Raw genomic sequence first — 22915 nt, forward strand, 5'->3', positions numbered from 1 at the left:
TATTTTCAGCTTACGGTTCTTGATGAAAGTTATAAAGAAATAATAGAATCCTTTCCACGTTGGGTGAGGCGGGTTGCAGGAAAGTATATTTAGTTAAAGAATGAAAGTAAAAAATTGAGAAATATAGACAAAAAAAAACAAGAAACGGGATATTTACACAGGACGAAAAATAAAAGCGACCGCACTGCTACGCCATCTTGGAATATGAAGTTCTATACTTGTTCTATACAAGTTCTATACATCTTGGAATTGTGTTCTATACAGAACCCTGACAAATGGTCTTGTGTTCTATACAGAACCCTGACAAATGGCCTTGTGTTCTATACAGAACCCTGACAAATGGTATTGTGTTCTATACAGAACCCTGACAAATGGCCTTGAGTTCTATACAGAACCCTGACAAATGGTCTTGTGTTCTATACAGAACCCTGACAAATGGCCTCATGTCAACGATGACTATGAAAGGTAACAAAGGGAAGAGGGCCTTTGAGGGCTCCAGCCTTTGCAGTGTCATTATAGGGACAGTGGAGTCCAAATCATGACCTTTTACATGACATTTGAATGCCTTTTATAGCTAATATTTGTTTTCCCCCTTTACAGCAGATATGAGTCTTGGCGAATCAAAGGCTACAGAGGCAGATATATTACAGGCGATGTCAACCTGCCTGAAATATGCACCTGACCGCAAGGGGGCCAGTGGGAGGGCCAATGACTAGGAGGATGATAGTTCTTAAGAAGTTTAAAGCATCAAAGCCTGTTCCAAAAGTGCCTTTTTTTGGTGTATTGTATGTCTCATTTGTGTTTCCAGAAGCCTGTGCCAGAAAAGCATTTTTTGTTTTATATCAATTTTGTGGTGCAATACATTTTCATTTCAACCATTCTTGACTTATTTTTTGCACATGTTTTTACATGGACAAAGGTTTACACAATGCTGTTCAAAGTTACAGCTTTAATTGTGTTACACAGAATGCCAATAGTCTACAGTAATAAAGACCATAAGTCTGGAAGATACATTTTGCACCATGAGTAGAATTGTATTATACATAGCAGGGTGCTTTTCAAGAGAGTACAACATCAGAAAGGTCCTGGTTGACAGTTTGTTTTCCTATTCTTAGCTCAGGCTCTTATCCCTATTTAATGTAAAGAAGCCTACATCACAAAATGGCAACTACTTCTAAACAGCTCATCAACACACTTCATGGATTGGTGATAATCCCTGTTTAATTAATGGTGTTTTGGTCAAATCAGATCACAATATGTTTTCAACCTTGCTCCAATATTTAAATGTAGTTGATTTATTAGTCAAGTATAGTTTTCAAACTCTATAGTACCAAGATTTAAAAAAGAACTGTTGGCTATCTTTTTGAGTGGGTGAATAAACGTTGAAATCTCATTGATCAACGTCTTAACCAAATATTACCCAAATGTCCACATTTGAAATGACGTGGTGTGCCCAGTGGGTAGTGTCTTCATCTTTCTGCTCATTCAGAAAAAAAGACACCATAAATGTTTCAAAACATCTCCACCATCAAAATAAACAACTTTAAAGTGGCACTCCAGTCACCTTTTCACTTCATTTAACACCTGATCTACTTAACAAAAGGCACATCGCAATAGGTGGTCCAGGTAAGTCATGACAGCACTTTTGTCCTCTATTGTTACTCAATCAAGGGGGAAGGCCGATGACATAACGGATTCCCATCAGACCAAATCAAGGACATGTTCAGAGAATGTTCCAGTGAAAATCTGACGGAGAGTGTACGCTGTCTACCCACTTAGTTGGCAAACCACAGTGATAAATATGACTGGTAGTAAAAATATAATAGATGACACTATTAATATTCATTACATTTACGTCATTTAGCAGACGCTCGTATCCAGAGCGAATTACAGTTAGTGAGTGCATACACGAACCCACAACCCTGGCGATGCAAACACCATGCTCTACCAACTGAGCTACATCCCTGCCAGCCATTCCCTCCCCTACCCTGGACGACGCTGGGCCAATTGTGCACCGCCCCATGGGTCGCGGCCAGCTACGACAGAGCCTGGATTAGACCACTGCGCCACTCGGGAGGTCCTTAGTCCTTAGTGCCTGACAGTTGTCTTATCACCCATATTTAAATATCTGCCACTTTGCCTGTCAAGACTGCTAGAGAGTGTGTGTATGTGTGAGAGAGAGAGAGAGAGAGAGATTAATGAATGAATGAATGAACAATGTGGGTGCCAGTTCTGCCCATACACCATAGCTCTCAACAGTTTCAGCAAACACTGATAGAGGAAGTTACTTTCTCCCAAGGAGGCTGCTCATTATTAATGTCCTGTTGTCTAGGAGACTGTCTGCCTCTGCCTGTTGCCTGAGTGGCACCTTACCTCATTACATTTACATTTTACATTTTAGTCATTTAGCAGACGCTCTTATCCAGAGCGACTTACAGTTAGTGAATACATTTTTTTTTTTATACTGGCCCCCCGTGGGAATCGAACCCACAACCCTGGCGTTGCAAACGCCATGCTCTATCAACTGAGCTACATCCCTGCCGGCCATTCCCTCCCCATACCCTGGACGACGCTGGGCCAATTGTGCGCCGCCCATGAGTCTACCGGTCGCGGCCGGCTACGACAGAGCCTGGATTCGAACCAGGATCTCTAGTGGCACAGTTAGCACTGCGATGCAGTGCCTTAGACCACTGCGCCACTCGTGAGATTGACATCCTGGTCATGAGCTGTCATTGTGTTGCATTATGGATTCTTGGCAATAGATCCTACTTTAGCAATTGCATAAATTCATTTATAAGTGAAAACTGCCCCATGCTTGTTCCCAAAATATATGAATATAAAAAAATGTAAACTACCTTTTCATGGCTCTGTGGCTGTGAAACTGATAGCATTGTTGCATATGCAATTCACATATTTTAAATGTTGAACTCTACTGGTATATTGGATTTCAATTTGTTTTCCCCTGTGACTATTTTGTTGATACTGTTCTTACTGTGGCCTTTTGATATCTGTGGGCTCTTTTGGTAATTCATTTGGCTAATTAAGATTCTGGCATTAGGTTGACATTTAAAAAAGAGAGTAGTATAATGTAGGTTGAGGAATCTCATCTTTGTCATTCAACCAAGGTTTATAACTTAAAATAGTATTTGTAGATGTCATTATAGTAAACCTTAGGCACAGGAATAATATTTGGAAGACTATTCAGACTTCTGATTGAAATTGTGGGTATTCACAGAAGTAATGCAAAGCTTCACTGGTATTAGTCCAAGTCTAATGAGGTCAAATAGGCTATTTGTCAGTTCAATAGTGTGTAATTCCAACACTAGGGTCTTGCTTAACCGGTGCTTCACTCCTATTGGACAGTGGCTGGTGGACGCCAAGTGCTGAAGAATATTTTGTTCAAACACAAGAAGCGCGCTGGAAGTCAGTCCCGGCATTGCGCAGTGGATATGGATGTGGACGCCTCGTGCGCTCTGATCTTTGGCGTGGAGAGCCTGCACTCAGCGGCGCGCAGGGTGGCCAAATGAATCAACGCCCTCCAGGCTCCTCCAGCGTGCAATGGCTTAACAGGAGAGACATGAGTGTCCGAACCGAGGACAACATCAGCTTGTGCCAAAGGGCCCTTCAGATCGTTACGGAGCTCTGTCTAGCGGGGCATGTAGATGGGGAGAAATGCTCGGCTATATTTCCCTTGGAGAGCAACATACCAGGTAAAGGGAGCGCAGGTAAATAGGACAAAAGCAACGTTTTCTTCCTCTACCTCTCTTTAAAGCTTGCATCCCTCTATTTTGTCATGGTTTGGTTTGTCTGGCGTCAACCTGGTTGTATGAGAACGATGAGTTGAAACAGTAAAATGCGTTGAAAGTTAAACTTCAGCTGACTCAACTTTTCCCTTGAAGCGCTGCGATATAATCATATAAGACGCGCGACTAAGTATAGGACTATAATAACTTGTAGGGAAAAACATGTTTAAAATGTTTAATAATCATGGAGAGGTTGTGTTGTGTCCTTATGTCGCTTTGAGCTATGCACAACAGGTGAAATATCTGTGTCTGCGAAGGAAAAAGACTGCACCTGTTGCAGCATCAGTGTATTCTCGTTTTTCCATGGTTCTGGCGCGTGTAATCTGATAGTGTGAGACCGATAATTTGTTGAAAGAGGAGATGTGGTCTCAGTGATCCTGCATTCATTCACTCCGTCATGCGCCAACTGACCAGCATGTCTGAGATTAGTCATACTGTTGGCTACCAGTTCATGTTCTTAACATAGATCCCCTTCTGTCAAATGAACCCATTTATTTGCTTGATAATGTCTCTATCGTTGATTTGGTGAAAGTTATATTGTAGCCTACTCATTAGTGCCTTTCATATTTTATGGTAAGGCTTGGATAAGATGTTGAAACAGTTCTAAATTCTACATATTAATTTAGGCTTGACAAGAAATAATAAGCTATATCATAACAGCATGTCATTATTCCCTCTGGGTTGATGTGAGTTGCATAAGACTGGAGCAGCTTTGTTTCTGATGCAATAATGTCTCTTATTTTGAGTAAAGTGAAACGGATGTAAATGGCGTTGGTCGGTCAGTCAGTCAATCTATCTGCTAGATGGCATTTATTGCAGTAGATTTTTACTCTTCTAAACTAATGGAGTTAAAACCATGTGATAATTACAACACAGTTACACAATACTTCATATTACTTGATGAACTGATAACTGTCCAGGCCTACCCGCTTGTGTAATTTCCATAACTACATTTACATTTGCAAACAAACTCAAATTAATTGTAAATCTCAGCTGTTTAGCATGCCTGTTAAAGTTAGTAGTCTGAAAAATAAATATGTGCTTTTAGTGCCACTTCATATAAAGTGGGAATGATTGTTGCCAAAGAGCCGCGTTCTTGTTTTTATGTAGGCTCTGGCTTTGAGATGGTGCACCACTTTGACTACAAAGCATAATTGTCCTTGTGAGAGTGAATAAGCAACAGGAGAGAGAGTAACACGGAGAAAGAACACAGCCAAGAACATGACATCATGCTGTGCAATGTCAGTGAGAAAGAACATATCTTCTGCCCATTGCAATCCATAAACAGGTGTATACTGTCTAACTTTATTTATAAGAAACCATACAATTGTGTAACATGCACACAATGGAATGCATAACGCATTTTGTAATAGCCTGTGGTAAATCTTGGTTTGTGCATAAAGCCAGAACCATTGTATATAGTTTCAGAGGAAGGGATTGTGGTTTCCGAAATATTAATTGTCAACTTGATCAAATATGGCAATGAAGAGCTATTTGGCTGTCCTGAGAGCTGTCCTGTCCGTGTGTCTGTCTTGGAATGAAGCTGTATGACTTTCTAACATCCTCTGATCTCTACCAAACGAGGGCATTTGCAGCCTCCTCTTTTACAGCTTGCTTTCTCTCTTCTCTTTTTTCTCTTGCATGTTTGTCTGTCACGCTCTGTTCATCGCTTGCCCGTCCTCTCTCTCCCTCTGTCTCTCTCTCTCTATCTGTCTCTGTTGATCTCTGTGGTCGCCCGTAGACATCTCTATCAGTCTCCTTGCTGTGGTCGTGGGTTTCTGTGGACTCGCCCTGTTGGTAGTCTCTCTCTTTGTCTTTTGGAAGCTGTGCTGGCCCATCTGGAGAAGCAAGGCCCTCTCGTCCCACGCCGACAATGGCCCCCGGGTTGGGCTCCCAGAGGCCCTTCCGCCGGCCCCCCAGCCCATCACACCCCTCCACAAGGTGGAACCAGTGGAAGAGGAGAAGAAGCCTGTGCCAGTGGTGAAGGTAAACGGGCGGTGCAGCTCCGTGAAGCTGCTGGAGGCAGCCATGAAGATCAGCCAGACGTCCCCGGACATCCCTGCCGAGGTGCAGATGGCCCTCAGGGAGAGGCTGGGCCAGCAGGCCAAGATCCAGAGGCAGACCACCGACCCCACCTCGTCCTCCAGGTAACATTATAGGACCCCTCCCAGAGTAGTGTCCCTGTCTCTTTCCTGTCTCTAGGTCTCTTTACAGTGAGAGAAAAAAGTATTTGATCCCCTGCTGATTTTGTACGTTTGCCCACTGACAAAGACATGATCAGTCTATAATTCTAATGGTAGGTTTATTTGAACAGTGAGAGACAGAATAACATCAAAAAAATCCAGAAAAACGCATGTCAAAAATGTTATCAATTGATTTGCATTTTAATGAGGGAAATAAGTATTTGACCCCTCTGCAAAACATGACTTAGTACTTGGTGGCAAAACCCTTGTTGGCAATCACAGAGGTCAGACGTTTCATGTAGTTGGCCAACAGGTTTGCACACATCTCAGGAGGGATTTTGTCCCACTCCTCTTTGCAGATCTTCTCCAAGTCATTAAGGTTTCGAGCCTGACGTTTGGCAACTCGAACCTTCAGCACCCTCCACAGATTTTCTATGGTATTAAGGTCTGGAAACTGGCTAGGCCACTCCAGGACCTTAATGTGCTTCTTCTTGAGCCACTCATTTGTTGCCTTGGCCGTGTGTTTTGGGTCATTGTCATGCTGGAATACCAATCCACGACCCATTTTCAATGCCCTGGCTGAGGGAAGGAGGTTCTCACCCAAGATTTGACGGTACATGGCCCCGTCCATCGTCCCTTTGATGCAGTGAAGTTGTCCTATCCCCTTAGCAGAAAAACACCCCCAAAGCATAATGTTTCCACCTCCATGTTTGACGGTGGGGATGGTGTTCTTGGGGTCATAGGCAGCATTCCTCCTCCTCCAAACACGGCAAGTTGAGTTGATGCCAAAGAGCTCGATTTTGGTCTCATCTGACCACAACACTTTCACCCAGTTCTCCTCTGAATCATTCAGATGTTCATTGGCAAACTTCAGACGGGCCTGTATATGTGCTTTCTTGAGCAGGAGGACCTTGCGGGCGCTGCACGATTTCAGTCCTTCACGGCGTAGTGTGTTACCAATTGTTTTCTTGGTGACTATGGTCCCAGCTGCCTTGAGATCATTGACAAGATCCTCCCGTGTAGTTCTGGACTGATTCCTCACCGTTCTCATGATCATTGCAACTCCACGAGGTGAGATCTTGCATAGAGCCCTAGGCCGAGGGAGATTGACAGTTCTTTTGTGTTTCTTCCATTTGCGAATAATCGCACCAACTGTTTTCACCTTCTCACCAAGCTGCTTGGCGATGGTCTTGTAGCCCATTCCAGCCTTGTGTAGGTCTACAATCTTGTCCCTGACATCCTTGGAGAGCTCTTTGGTCTTGGCCATGGTGGAGAGTTTGGAATCTGATTGATTGATTGCTTTTGTGGACAGGTTTATTTTATACAGGTAACAAACTGAGATTAGGAGCACTCCCTTTAAGAGTGTGCTCCTAATCTCAGCTCGTTACCTGTATAAAAGACACCCGGGAGCCAGAAATCTTTCTGATTGAGAGGGGGTCAAATACTTATTTCCCTCATTAAAATGCAAATCAATTTATAACATTTTTGACATGCGTTTTTCTGGATGTTTTTGTTGTTATTCTGTCTCTCACTGTTCAAATAAACCTACCATTAAAATGATAGACTGATCATTTCTTTGTCAGTGGGCAAACGTACAAAATCAGCAGGGGATCAAATACTTTTTTCCCTCACTGTATCTGAACCACTCAAGGTCCCCCCACCCCATTCTGTTGGTATACATTTTTGGTTGCACTGGGTCTAAGGATTTCTGTGATGACAAGGTGTTATGTCATATGCATGCACAGAGCTGTGCACACATATAGTGGAGGCAGCGGAAGCTGCTGAGGGGAGGACGGCTCATAATAATGGTTCGAACGGAGCAAATGGAATGGCATCAAACACATGGAAACCATGTGTTTGATGTATTTGATACCATTCCACTTATCCCACGCCAGCCATTACCACGAGCCCGTCCTCCCCAATTAAGGTGCCACCAACCTCCTGTGAGTGAAGGTTATTTACATAATACTTTCAAGCAAGTGACAAGTGACATCAAGCAGCAAATGATGACACTTGAACCATACACATTAAGTATAGCCATGACAAATGTCAATAAGACAGTTCAGGACGAATAACCTTAAAACGGCACGACACATGCAAACTGGACGCTCAGTAAATGACCTGAAGGAACATCTCCCATGGTACTCGTCAACGGGGCGACAGCACGCCCCCTTGCTCCTCACACACACACAAGCCCTGTAATCACCCCAGGCCACGTCTTGTGTTGGGCGGGCGTGAGTCACGCTGCCATGGCAACAGCGGTAAGCGACCCCGGTAATGAAACAATCAGCTCCTCTTCTCTTTGTTTAAACAAACGCATCTGTAATTAGCGCTGCCGTAGGCTGGGAACTGACGTGCTGCGAGGCAATCGTCCTACTGAGACCCACTGAGCAGCTGCACTCCATCTCCTGCAGGAAGCCATTATTGACACTTGCTTTAGTTTATCATTAGGAACGTTGATGCAATTTATCGAGCCTGGCACTTTTCATGAATTACACACTGACGAGGGGGGCAGAAAGGGGAAATTACATAGTGGCTCTCCTCCCCTTCTTTGAATCTTTCCTTCTCTTATTTTTTCCCCTACATGAAAAGCTTGCAAGAGCATCTGAGGGAGATTCAACCCTAAAACTGATGACTTGTTGTATATGATTGAAAAGTATGATCAGTAGAGTTGATGGCAGGTCTATAATCATGTTACTGTATGCTTCCCAGTGCTCTCACAGAGTAAGACACTTAAAAAAACGTTTACTGCAGTGGGCTAAATCAGGGACACGCAGAGTGTTTTTTGGTAGTCTTAAACAAATCGACTTTGAAACAAAAGTGTATACCTCACACACATGGTTATGGGCTTCAAAAAAATAAGACACCTGTACCATGTCAGATATAGAGTTGAAAGGTATTCAATTTTGAGTTTGCATCCCAATATTACACTTTATATACATCATAGAAGACTGAAATATAACAAAACTGTTTGACATAGAAACACTGGATTTTCAGCTGTTTTTTAAAAATAATGTTGATTAATTATGAAATTATAAAAATTATTAATAACATTCCACCGATGAGGCCACTCGGTCATTTGACGGCAGGAAAGGGCTACGAATATCTAAATATAAATGTATCAGTTCGGCTGAATCTGAAGCACAAACCTATAATTACCAATACAAATCATCACAATCACAACACAAGTAAGTACACCCAAGTAATTAGGAATAATTTGATGATGATACACTGTATTTTAGGAGAGGTGGACAATGTGTTAATGCAAGATGAGGTGGGAGAAGACGCTTTGTGTCATTCTGGTCTTCAGGGCAAAACTATGAGGCTTTGCAACCATGTGACTTGCAGAGCGGGTGATTACCATGGAGAAGAGCAACAGATACATTCTGTTAACATCGATCCTCTCCGACAGCTACATCAGTATTCACTGCTCATGCATTGTGCAGACACACTCTAAACAAAGGCAATGACCAAGGGCAAAGTCTGAGAGAGGCTTGTACAGAATGTGCTAGTCTACTCTAATGGTGATTTTCAGACATCCCTCCAACAATCTCTGATGAAACGCTACAGAGCCGTATACAGTTGAAGTCGGAAGTTTACATACACCTTAGCCAAATACATTTAAATTCAGTTTTTCACAATTCCTGACATTTAATCCTAGTACAAATTCCCTGTCTTAGGTAGGTTAGGAACACCACTTCATTTTAAGAATGTGAAATGTCAGAATAATAGTAGAGAGAATGATTTATTTAAGTTTTTATTTCTTTCATCACATTCTCAGTGGGTCAGAAGTTTACATACACTCAATTAGTATTTGGTAGCATTGCCTTTAAATTGTTTAACTTGGGAAAGACGTTTCGGGGAGCCTTCCACAAGCTTCCCACAATAAGTTGGGTGAATTTTGGCCCATTCCTCCTGACAGAGCTGGTGTAACTGAGTCAGGTTTGTAGGCCTCCTTACTCGCACACGCTTTTTCAGTTCTGCCCACACATTTTCTATAGGATTGAGGTCAGGGCTTTGTGATGGCCACTCCAATACGTTGACTTTGTTGTCCTTAATCCATTTTGCCACAACTTTGGAAGTATGCTTGGGGTCATTGTCCATTTGGAAGACACATTTGCGACCAAGCTTTAACATCCTGACTGATGTCTTGATGTTGCTTCAATATATCCAAATAATTGTCCTTCCTCATGATGCCATCTATTTTGTGAAGTGCACCAGTCCCTCCTGCAGCAAAGCACCCACACAGCATGATGCTGCCACCTCCGTGCTTCACGGTTGGGATGGTGTTCTTCGGCTTGCAAGCAACCCCCTTTTTCCTCCAAACATAACGATGGTCATTTTGGCCAAACAGTTCTATTTTTGTTTCATCAGACCAGAGGACATTTCTCAAAAAAGTACTATCTTTGTCCCCATGTGCAGTTGCAAACCGTAGTATGGCTTTTTTTATGGCAGTTTTGGAGAAGTGGCTTCTTCCTTGCTGAGCGGCCTTTCAGGTTATGTATACAGTGGGGCAAAAAAGTATTTAGTCAGCCACTATTTGTGCAAGTTCTCCCACTTAAAAAGATGAGAGAGGCCTGTAATTTTCATCATAGGTACACGTCAACTATGAAAGACAAATTGAGAAAAGAAAATCCAGAAAATCACATTGTAGGATTTTTTATGAATTTATTTGCAAATTATGGTGGAAAATAAGTATTTGGTCACCTACAAAGAAGCAAGATTTCTGGCTCTCACAGACCTGTAACTTCTTCTTTAAGAGGCTCCTCTGTCCTCCACTCGTTCCCTGTATTAATGGCATCTGTTTGAACTTGTTATCAGTATAAAAGACACCTGTCCACAACCTCAAACAGTCACACTCCAAACTCCACTATGGCCAAGACCAAAGAGCTGACAAAGGACACCAGAAACAAAATTGTAGACCTGCACCAGGCTGGGAAGACTGAATCTGCAATAGGTAAGCAGCTTGGTTTGAAGAAATCAACTGTGGGAGCAATTATTAGGAAATGGAAGACATACAAGACCACTGATAATCTCCCTCGATCTGGGGCTCCACGCAAGATCTCACCCCGTAGGGTCAAAATGATCACAAGAACGGTGAGCAAAAATCCCAGAACCACACGGGGGGACCTAGTGAATGACCTGCAGAGAGCTGGGACCAAAGTAACAAAGCCTACCATCAGTAACACACTACGCCGCCAGGGACTCAAATCCTGCAGTGCAAGACGTGTCCGCCTGCTTAAGCCAGTAAATGTCCAGGCCTGTCTGAAGTTTGCTAGAGTGCATTTGGATGATCCAGAAGAGGATTGGGAGAATGTCATATGGTCAGATGAAACCAAAATAGAACTTTTTGGTAAAAACTCAACTCGTCGTGTTTGGAGGACAAAGAATGCTGAGTTGCATCCAAAGAACACCATACCTACTGTGAAGTATGGGGGTGGAAACATCATGCTTTGGGGCTGTTTTTCTGCAAAGGGACCAGGACGACTGATCCGTGTAAAGGAACGAATGAATGGGGCCATGTATCGTGAGATTTTGAGTGAAAACCTCCTTCCATCAGCAAGGGCATTGAAGATGAAACGTGGCTGGGTCTTTCAGCATGACAATGATCCCAAACACACCGCCCGGGCAATGAAGGAGTGGCTTCGTAAGAAGCATTTCAAGGTCCTGGAGTGGCCTAGCCAGTCTCCTGATCTCAACCCCATAGAAAATCTTTGGAGGGAGTTGAAAGTCTGTGTTGCCCAGCGACAGCCCCAAAACATCACTGCTCTAGAGGAGATCTGCATGGAGGAATGGGCCAAAATACCAGCAACAGTGTGTGAAAACCTTGTGAAGACTTACAGAAAACGTTTGACCTGTGTCATTGCCAACAAAGGGTATATAACAAAGTATTGAGAAACTTTTGTTATTGACCAAATACTTATTTTCCACCATAATTTGCAAATAAATTCATTAAAAATCCTACAATGTGATTTTCTGGATTTTTTTTTCTCATTTTGTCTGTCATAGTTGACGTGTACCTATGATGAAAATTACAGGCATCTCTCATCTTTTTAAGTGGGAGAACTTGCACAATTGGTGGCTGACTAAATACTTTTTTCCCCCACTGTATATAGGACTTGTTTTACTGTGGATATAGATACTTTTGTACCTGTTTCCTCCAGCATCTTCACAAGGTCCTTTGCTGTTGTTCTGGGATTGATTTGCACTTTTCGCACCTCTAGGAGACAGAACGCGTCTCCTTCCTGAGCAGTATGACGGCTGCGTGGTCCCATGGTGTTTATACTTGCGTACTATTGTTTGTACAGATGAACGTGGTACCTTCAGGCATTTGGAAATTGCTCCCAAGGATCAACCAGACTTGTTCACAATATTTTTCTGAGGTCTTGGCTGATTTCTTTTGATTTTCCCATGATGTCAAGCAAAGAGGCACTGAGTTTGAAGGTAGCCCTTGAAATACATCCACAGGTACACCTCCAATTGACTCAAATGATGTCAATTAGCCTATCAGAAGCTTCTAAAGCCATGACATCATTTTCTGGAATTCTCCAAGCTGTTTAAAGGAAAATAATCTGTCTGTAAACAATTGTTGGAAAAATTATTTGTGTCATGCACAAAGTAGATGTCCTAACCGTCTTGCCAAAACTATAGTTTGTTAACAAGAAATTTGTGGAGTGGTTGAAAAACTAGTTTTAATGACTCCAACCTAAGTGTATGTAAACTGCCGACTTCAACTGTATATCAGTACATCACATCATCATATGTTACATCCAGGCACAACGCCAGGTGGTATGAGACTGGAGATCTGTCATGCTATTTTATTAGTGTACAACTTACTTCCCTATGAGAAATAAAGATTTTTACATTGGTTCCTTTTTTACATTTAGCAGATGCTCTTATCCAGAGCAAATTACATTCTTGTACTTTTTCCCGTACTGGTCCCCCATGGGAATCAAACCCACAACCCTGGCGTTGCAAGCGCCATGCTCTACCAACTGAGCCACATGGGTTTGATTAGAGTACTGATACTGAGAGCCCATCCCTGATCCTATAAGATTGAGAAAGTGGGAGATAGAAAATGGGTTATCTTATGGAAGAAAACAATGAATGTGGCTCTGGAGAAGAAGCATATTAATGGAAGAGTATGTCTCTACTGGGGTTGGGATGGCAAGCCTACTAAAACTGATTCTGGATAAGGGCAGACACAACAGGGAGGAATCTATGGGCAAATTTGGATGAAATCCTCCAGCCTCCGCCATTATCACCTTCTCCAGTGTATACTATTCATCCTCTTGGATGCCCTTCACTGAATGTTCTAACAACTGTAGGAATCATGGGAGGTTGTAAATTGATGTCCCTTGTCTGAAATAATAGGACTCCCAAAGTGTCCTTCACAAAGAACATTGTGTCCTATTGTGTCCCAGAAAATATGTTAGAACATGCAAGGCACCTCTTTATATGAGGTTTGAATATAATGTGATGTTTTTCTCATATCCCATATGTGTTGTGTTTCCCAGATGTTTATAATTTGTACCAAAACTAACCCTGTCGGATGATTGTGATCTTCTTATTGGCGTCAGTAGGGGGGGGAAGGGGTTACCAGTTGCTAGGTGACAACCAGGAGACGAACAAAGCAGTGGTTTGCTCATAGTATGTACAGTGGGGAGAACAAGTATTTGATACACTGCCGATTTTGCAGGTTTTCCTACTTACAAAGCATGTAGAGGTCTGTAATTTTTATCATAGGTACACTTCAACTGTGAGAGACGGAATCTATAACAAAAATCCAGAAAATCACATTGTATGATTTTTAAGTAATTAATTTGCATTTTATTGCATGACATAAGTATTTGATCACCTACCAACCAGTAAGAATTCCGGCTCTCACAGACCTGTTCGTTTTTCTTTAAGAAGCCCTCCTGTTCTCCACTCATTACCTGTATTAACTGCACCTGTTTGAACTCGTTACCTGTATAAAAGACACCTGTCCACACACTCAATCAAACAGACTCCAACCTCTCCACAATGGCCAAGACCAGAGAGCTGTGTAAGGACATCAGGGATAAAATTGTAGACCTGCACAAGGCTGGGATGGGCTACAGGACAATAGGCAAGCAGCTTGGTGAGAAGGCAACAACTGTTGGCGCAATTATTAGAAAATGGAAGAAGTTCAAGATGACGGTCAATCACCCTCAGTCTGGGGCTCCATGCAAGATCTCACCTCGTGGGGCATCAATGATCATGAGGAAGGTGAGGGATCAGCCCAGAACTACACGGCAGGACCTGGTCAATGACCTGAAGAGAGCTGGGACCACAGTCTCAAAGAAAACCATTAGTAACACACTACGCCGTCATGGATTAAAATCCTGCAGCGCACGCAAGGTCCCGCTGCTCAAGCCAGCGCATGTCCAGGCCCGTCTGAAGTTTGCCAATGACCATCTGGATGATCCAGAGGAGGAATGGGAGAAGGTCATGTGGTCTGATGAGACAAAAATAGAGCTTTCTGGTCTAAACTCCACTCGCCGTGTTTGGAGGAAGAAGAAGGATGAGTACAACCCCAAGAACACCATCCCAACCGTGAAGCATGGAGGTGGAAACATCATTCTTTGGGGATGCTTTTCTGCAAAGGGGACAGGACGACTGCACCATATTGAGGGGAGGATGGATGGGGCCATGTATCGCGAGATCTTGGCCAACAACCTCCTTCCCTCAGTAAGAGCATTGAAGATGGGTCGTGGCTGGGTCTTCCAGCATGACAATGACCCGAAACACACAGCCAGGGCAACTAAGGAGTGGCTCCGTAAGAAGCATCTCAAGGTCCTGGAGTGGCCTAGCCAGTCTCCAGACCTGAACCCAATAGAAAATCTTTGGAGGGAGCTGAAAGTCCGTATTGCCCAGCGACAGCCCCGAAACCTGAAGGATCTGGAGAAGGTCTGTATGGAGGAGTGGGCCAAAATCCCTGCTGCAGTGTGTGCAAATCTGGTCAAGACCTACAGGAAACGTATGATCTCTGTAATTGCAAACAAAGGTTTCTGTACCAAATATTAAGTTCTGCTTTTCTGATGTATCAAATACTTATGTCATGCAATAAAATGCAAATTACTTACTTAAAAATCATACAATGTGATTTTCTGGATTTTAGTTTTAGATTCCGTCTCTCACAGTTGAAGTGTACCTATGATACAAATTACAGACATCTACATGCTTTGTAAGTAGGAAAACCTGCTAAATCAGCAGTGTATCAAATACTTGTTCTCCTCACTGTATGTCATTATCAGTACATGGAACTGGAATCAAGGTTTTCCAGGTAATGTTCTATTCCAAAAGAAGTCCTGTGAAAAATAACTCACTCAGTCTCATGGCTTCTGATGTTCGTAAGAGTTAAATCATAAAGTAACTCCATCACTTTAAACCCAAAGCCAGTAACATCTTTCTCATTAATGCTGAGAGAATGGATTAACAACATCAAAGTGAACAAAAAAATCACAACAAACATTTTCCTACCAACAGTAATACTAGAACTACAAGAAAAAGCAAGGAATTGTAAAAACATTTATGAAGAATAGTAAACTAGTTTCATCAACAAGAAAAAAACAGCCGCACCCACAACTTGCATCTTTTGTCTTATGGATGCTGTTGGTTTCAAACATTTCAATAAGAGTAAGATTTAATAACTTCTCCCTCCTGAATCACTAGCTATGTTTCCATTAACTTGTCCAGTGATTTTTTTGTCGACATTTAAAAAGTTCACATAGAAAATAGATGAGACAATTGCCTGCTACAGTGTGTTTCCATTGAACTGTCTTGTGTCTATAAACACCATTTTTTAAATATATCGAATAAAAATGAAGTGGTTGAAGTGTTTCCATTATCCATTTAGGCAAATTGGTCTGTATGCTCTCCCACCTATCTGTTTCATGTCTCAGGTAGCCCGCAAAAGCCAGCATGGATAGAATGCAAGAATTGACCAATATCTGCCATATTCTAATAATCTATTTTGCCAATGTATCGCCATGATCCATGCCATGGTGAAACTTGCACTCCTGTAGATGTGAAATAATTGGATGGTTTAACTTGCATCCAGTCAACCAGAAAAACAAGGAGAAGCAATTCAGGCATTCTTGAAAGTCAGAACAATCCTTGTCCTGAAAAGAAACATTTTGAATAGTTGAAAAAGTAGATTTAGCAAGAGTGGAGCTTTATAGTTAAGTGATGAGATCAGGTGCCCCAAGTACCTTCAAAATGATTCTGCAAACATCATTTATTCAAAAAACACATTTTTCATCATCATTTGTCGCAATAAAGTTAAACAAAAAAAGAAAAATCCACCCCTGTCAAACAGATCAAAATATTGTCGATCTTTAGTACATTTCTCCTATAGCTGCCGTTTCCATTACACGTCTCAATGTTTTTTGTTGTTGCGACATTGCTTTTGTCTAATAAACCTGGGTCAATGGAAACCTGCCTATTGAAAGATATCAGGAACCGTAGATGACTGATCTCCTTTTTCAACAGGCACAATTCATTCCGCCGCCATCTGCCTCGCCAGATGAACGTGACGAGTGTGGACTTCAGCATGGACATGCTCCCCATCCGCCAGTCGTCCACCGTAAGCATCGGCCGCATCAAGCCCGAGCTCTACAAGCAGAAGTCTGTGGACTCCGAGGACGGGACCCAGGAGCCGGTGGAGACGTGCGGTAAGCTGAGCTTCTCCCTGCTCTACGACTACGAGGAACAGGCGCTAATGGTCACGATCCTCAAAGCCCTGGAACTGCCGGCCAAGGACTTCACTGGCACCTCCGACCCTTACGTCAAGATCTACCTGCTGCCAGAGAGGCAGAAGAAGTTCCAGACGCGTGTCCACCGCAAGACGCTCAACCCCACGTTCGACGAGGCCTTCTTCTTCCCCGTGGAGTACGACCAGCTGTGCAACCGCAAACTGCACTTCAGTGTCTACGACTTTGACCGCTTCACCAGCCATGACATGATCGGCGAGGTGGTGGTGGACAACCTCTTCGAGCTCTCCGACCTCTCGAGGGAAGCAGTGGTGTGGAAGGACATTCACGCCGCGACCACGGTGAGTGGGCTGGGCCTCACCTAGCTGAGATAGGTGTAGTACATGGAGAATATCAGTATGTGTGGAGATTATTGGAACAGTGATCTCCACAACTGATCGTTCTGTAAGTCGCTCTGGATAAGAGCGGCCGCTAAATGACTCAAAAATGTCAATGTCAATGATGGTGGAGTAGATTTCAGGGTGGAGCTGTGGTCAGTGTGCCATAGTTAACATCAGCATAGTTTCTGATGGGGTCGTGCACTGCACATGATCTGACTTTTTTAGGGAAACACTTGACAATGATCTCTCCATTTTCAATTATTTGATTGGATGAGGTTCTAAGTCCTGGAATCATCAGTGCTGTATTACATGACTGGTAAATGGCATGTGTTGCATAACCCCATTGCCAGGAGCAGTGAATTTAGAATCCAAGCACCCACACAACACCTCCAAAAACTGAAGTACACACTGTAGACTTAAATATAGCCATGGGCACAATTCTCCTTTTTCCTCACCTTTATCCCCTCACTGACATACTTGAGTATGATAGTGGAGTTTTATCTGAGCCCACACACTTCTTACACCTCGGTAGCTTTATCACAGTTTGTTTACTCAACAGCTTCTGTTTTGTTTATGAATATGATTGTGTGTTCTGGTGGTATTTATTGTGTCTGATGGTCATGGAGTTGGATTAATGGTTCATTAATCAGTTGACCTCTGAACCAGTGGCGGCTCCTGAAAAAACTCTCAGGGGGGGCAATTTTTCTGATGATTTAGGTGACCTACACACATTTAAAAAAAGATATGTCCAGCAACAACATGAAGACAGGGGCAGCATATAAGTCAATACCAGAAGCATTTATTGACTGATCTCAAAAGTGTTGGCTTACAAAAGCAAAATAAGTTATCACAGTAAAAATAATCAAGGGTGTTCTTTCACATTCCTCAACACTGCATAAACAATATGCATTTCCATAAAACACCTCATCTAATTGTGCCACAAAGTTGACAAGTCCAAGAAAAATACCAGGGTTGGTGGAGCCCTCAGTTTCATCTTTGCCTCGCAAAGCTAACTCAAACACTCCGCAAAACTTCACACACTGGATTAGCCGGCTGAGGATGTGGCGGTTCTTGCTAACCTCATCGTTGTGGCGGCGGACAGCTAGCCTGTATCCCTCATCCAGTTGAGTGGCAATGTTCACTCTCCCCAAAGCAGACAATCTCAAACAGCTATCCATGTGGGTCTTTGACAGCTCATGTTTCTTAATCTTTTCTGAAAGATGGTGCATGTCCGTTACACCAGTTGCTGTCCAAGCGGTGCTGTCTGCCGTGCCGCCTTCAGGGTGAAAGAGTAAGCAGGGGTAGCAGAAGACTGCATTAGCTACATCGCAGCCTGCTAGCCAGGTTTTTCGTTCAGTACCAATTTTTGGAAAATCCTCGGGTGTAGGACTTTCCCCCTTTAGTAGAAACCTGTTGAATTATTAAATTTGGTCTGGGAGGTCCTAATTGTTTCGTTGCCAATTTATCTTGATTTGTTCGCCGACAAAAAGGAACTTCTTTCAAAGAGACAATCGAGTTGCACTGAACGCTAGCCATCTTGACAGTAGTACGTGAATTGATTGACGCTGCTACCCGCTCTTTTCTTAGTTACGTTCATGGTTATGTTACGTATGACGAAAGTGCGTAAGTGCAAGCCCTCCCGGAACCCATAGAGATTGTATTGAAAGCTCTGATATTTGAAAAAAAAAGATTTTACATGAGAGTCTATGAGAGACTTCTGGGGCGATTTTCAACCTGACTGAAATCGCCCCAAAAGGGGCGGGGCCATTTGAAGCACGACTTTAGCCTGATTGGACATTTAGTGGCAGATCAGACGTCTAGATTAGAACACTGATAACTACTGTTGCCGTGATATAATTGATTAGAAAAAAAATCCCTTCCTTTTCCCGTTTGGCAGTGCGTCGCCCATATCGCCCTAATGAACACACCGCCCCTGCTCTGAACGGTATACTGTGGAAAACAGAACAAGAGTGGAACAACTTGAGAGAAAGTGCACTGTGGATTTCAGATGAATCATCAATAGCACAATTGAGCCCTAACCTCTACAGGTACTATTTGACTCTGGTAAACAAAGTAACATAATTTTCTTTCACATTATACAGGCAGGTTTAGGTGGGTTTAAAGAAGACTGGGTTCTTAGCCATTGGAGGGGGACTGGCTGGGTATTAATGCAGTTAGCCCATGTCAATAGCCATGGTGTTTACTTCAACGTGTAGTTTGTCTCCGGGAAGTCTTTATGTGTTACTGTGTGCTGTGAGGAAATTACACTTTCAAACGCTTGAGCATCCATACAGACAACATCAAGTTTACTGCTACTTTGACTGTGGTTGATAGTGTTGAATATGAGAGCTACAATTGAGATGGGCCATTGAATATAATGTGAGACTTCTTTCAATATTGCCTTCAGCATAGAAGACAAATTTAGCAATTATTGTAAATATTCATGCTTCTATTTTGTCTCACTGTGGTGTTGTTGATGGTTAGTGTGAGAGCGTGATTTGAAGGAGTCAGGCGCAGGACGGTAAATCACAGAATACAGAGTTTATTCCGTAGTACACAGTTATGCTGGATAGCGTCAACAGTCCAGTGCGCAAAACAGGCGCACTGGAACAAATACAGGTACACAGGGAAAATATACCCCGGCAATACAAAGTACAGGTCGCTCCACCAAGCTACACTCATCTCACATGAAACAATCACCCACAAGGACAAGGGGGGCAGAGGGAACACTTATACATGTACTAATGAGGGGAATATGAACCAGGTGTGTGTAATTGACAAGACAAATGGAATGATGAGATATGGAGCGGCAGTGGCTAGAAAGCCTGCCCGAACAAGGAGGGGAGGCAGCTTCGGAGGAAGTCGTGACAGTTAGACGTATCTTTTCTCTGGTGTTCGGTTGTTATTTATGTCTATCTTGGGTTCATTTTATCTCACTTTGCTGCGTTGTTTTTGTTTATACTGTCTCTGGGCAATTACATTGCCAGAACTGCCCTCCAACAGAGGGGAATGAGGTTAAGGATGTTTGAATGGATAATGACTCATAGCAAATGCAGTTTGCCATTAATTTTATTTTGACAGTGTTTCATTCCACCTTTTCTAATTTACATTAATGAGAGTCCTTTCAAAAGTGGCATCCTTTATGCAATTTATTTGCCGATGATCATTTACGGTGACTTTACTTGTCACTGTCTGACAACAATGAATTGATAATTCTTGAGAGAAACTTGTTTTCCTGATGTTTCAGACTTCTGTCATGTCGTGCTCTGGTGTACCAAAGTAGTGTGTACTTTGTGTTACCTCCTTCCTTGAATTCTCTAAAAAATGAGTATGCAACTACAATTCAGAGGTTAGCCTAATTCGAAAAACCGTCTGTGTATTTACACTTGAAGCAATTTTCAATTGAATGTGGAAGCAAAATTTCATGACAGTAATTTGCCACACAAATGACATTAATATTCCCTAGCCATGCCTCACATTCAGCTGAAAGGTATTATGTATTGTATTTCAGAACCTAATTTCCCTGGGCTAGATTGATGTATTGTTATGCATGTGACCTTTTGTGTCAATAGCGTGGGTAGAAACAAGTCAGGGAAATGGGAGGGGTGTCAATGCCTAAAACAACCTGTGACCTGCCTATGAGGGTCACGGTATGTGTGATGAGACATTTAGTTTTTCCCGCCTAGCAGCTATTTGATTGTGGGTGTCCATGCTGAGATTGACAGTAGCGGACACAAAGGCAGTTGGAGCCCACAATGGTTAGGTGGGTGGTGGTGGTGCTCTGGAACCCACCATGGCTGGAGGGCTGTGGTGGTATTGACTCTCTGTTATGATGTGCAGAACATCTGCTGAATGGCCAGAGGAACTGGGCAAGTGAAGTCCTATTGGCTGTATGAGAGAGCTTCTAGGGCTGGGAAGACATCCTCTGTTTCACATGTTACATTGTTATTGTGAATCTCCGGCATGTCAATACATTGATGACACTGGAAGACTTTGCACAAACGTATCTCAAGTAAGGATTCTGTCCTTGGAGAGCAACTCTTATGAAACCCATATTCTAAGTGTATTTTTATATGGTGACACAGTTCTATTTCTAACTACACTCTTAGTAAAAAAGGTACCTAGAACCTAAAATGGTTATTCAGCTGTCCCCATTGGAGAACCCTTTGAAGAACCCTTTTTGGTACCAGGTAGAACCCTTTTTGTTCCAGGTAGAACCCTATTGGGTTACATGTAGAATCCTTTCCCCAGAGAGTTTTACATGGAACCCAAAATAATTTTACCTACAACCAAAAAAGGTTCTACCTGGAACCAAAATGGTTCTCCTATGGGGAAAGCCAAAGAACACTTTTGGAAGAGTGTATGTAAACACACTAAACAAACATCAGTGCACTAGGGAGATGCCTCCCAGTCAGTCCTCTGTGTTTTCTGGTTTCTGGAGTGCCACCTTAGGGTACTTTTTATTGACTTTGATTCAGTATCAATACAAGCACACCACGTCAGTACATCAAGCAATGTTCTTCTCTTTCAAGAGTCCATCTGATGCCCTTTGCTCACACTTTTTGCCCTTTTGCATTCAGTGGTGCTGCAGTCTACATTTACATTTTCGTCATTTGGCAGACGCTCTGATCCAGAGCGACTTACAAATTGGTGCATTCACCTTATGATAGCCAGTGGGACAACCACTTTACAATATATATACAGTGGGGAGAACAAGTATTTGATACACTGCCGATTTTGCAGGTTTTCCTACTTACAAAGCATGTAGAGGTCTGTAATTTATCATAGGTACACTTCAACTGTGAGAGACGGAATCTAAAACAAAAATCCAGAAAATCACATTGTATGATTTTTAAGTAATTAATTAGCATTTTATTGTATGACATAAGTATTTGATCACCTACCAACCAGTAAGAATTCCGGCTCTCACAGACCTGTTAGTTTTTCTTTAAGAAGCCCTCCTGTACTCCACTCATTACCTGTATTAACTGCACCTGTTTGAACTCGTTACCTGTATAAAAGACACCTGTCCACACACTCAATCAAACAGACTCCAACCTCTCCAAAATGGCCAAGACCAGAGAGCTGTGTAAGGACATCAGGGATAAAATTGTAGACCTGCACAAGGCTGGGATGGGCTACAGGACAATAGGCAAGCAGCTTGGTGAGAAGGCAACAACTGTTGGCGCAATTATTAGAAAATGGAAGAAGTTCAAGATGACGGTCAATCACCCTCGGTCTGGGGCTCCATGCAAGATCTCACCTCGTGGGGCATCAATGATCATGAGGAAGGTGAGGGATCAGCCCAGAACTACACGGCAGGACCTGGTCAATGACCTGAAGAGAGCTGGGACCACAGTCTCAAAGGAAACCATTAGTAACACACTACGCCGTCATGGATTAAAAATCCTGCAGTGCACGCAAGGTCCCCCTGCTCAAGCCAGCGCATGTCCAGGCCCGTCTGAAGTTTGCCAATGACCATCTGGATGATCCAGAGGAGGAATGGGAGAAGGTCATGTGGTCTGATGAGACAAAAATAGAGCTTTCTGGTCTAAACTCCACTCGCCGTCTTTGGAGGAAGAAGAAGGATGAGTACAACCCCAAGAACACCATCCCAACCGTGAAGCATGGAGGTGGAAACATCATTCTTTGGGGATGCTTTTCTGCAAAGGGGACAGGACGACTGCACCGTATTGAGGGGAGGATGGATGGGGCCATGTATCGCGAGACCTTGGCCAACAACCTCATTCCCTCAGTAAGAGCATTGAAGATGGGTCGTGGCTGGGTCTTCCAGCATGACAACGACCCGAAAC

The 22915-nt window shown here is 42.9% G+C and overlaps 1 protein-coding gene across 1 annotated transcript in view; it reads left to right on the forward strand.

Moving 5' to 3' along the window:
- The first annotated feature begins 3437 nt into the window (after nt 1-3437).
- LOC123482475 (synaptotagmin-10-like) overlaps nt 3438-22915 on the forward strand; it is a 32535-nt gene continuing 13057 nt past the window's right edge. The window contains exons 1-3 of the mRNA XM_045210330.1: nt 3438-3710; nt 5545-5950; nt 16502-17063. Of these exons, the coding sequence (XP_045066265.1) occupies nt 3524-3710; nt 5545-5950; nt 16502-17063 (1155 nt within the window). The 5' untranslated portion in view covers nt 3438-3523. The remainder of the gene's footprint in view (nt 3711-5544; nt 5951-16501; nt 17064-22915) is intronic.

Source organism: Coregonus clupeaformis, chromosome 34, assembly GCF_020615455.1.
Source record: "Coregonus clupeaformis isolate EN_2021a chromosome 34, ASM2061545v1, whole genome shotgun sequence".
Classification (NCBI taxonomy): Eukaryota; Metazoa; Chordata; class Actinopteri; order Salmoniformes; family Salmonidae; genus Coregonus; species Coregonus clupeaformis.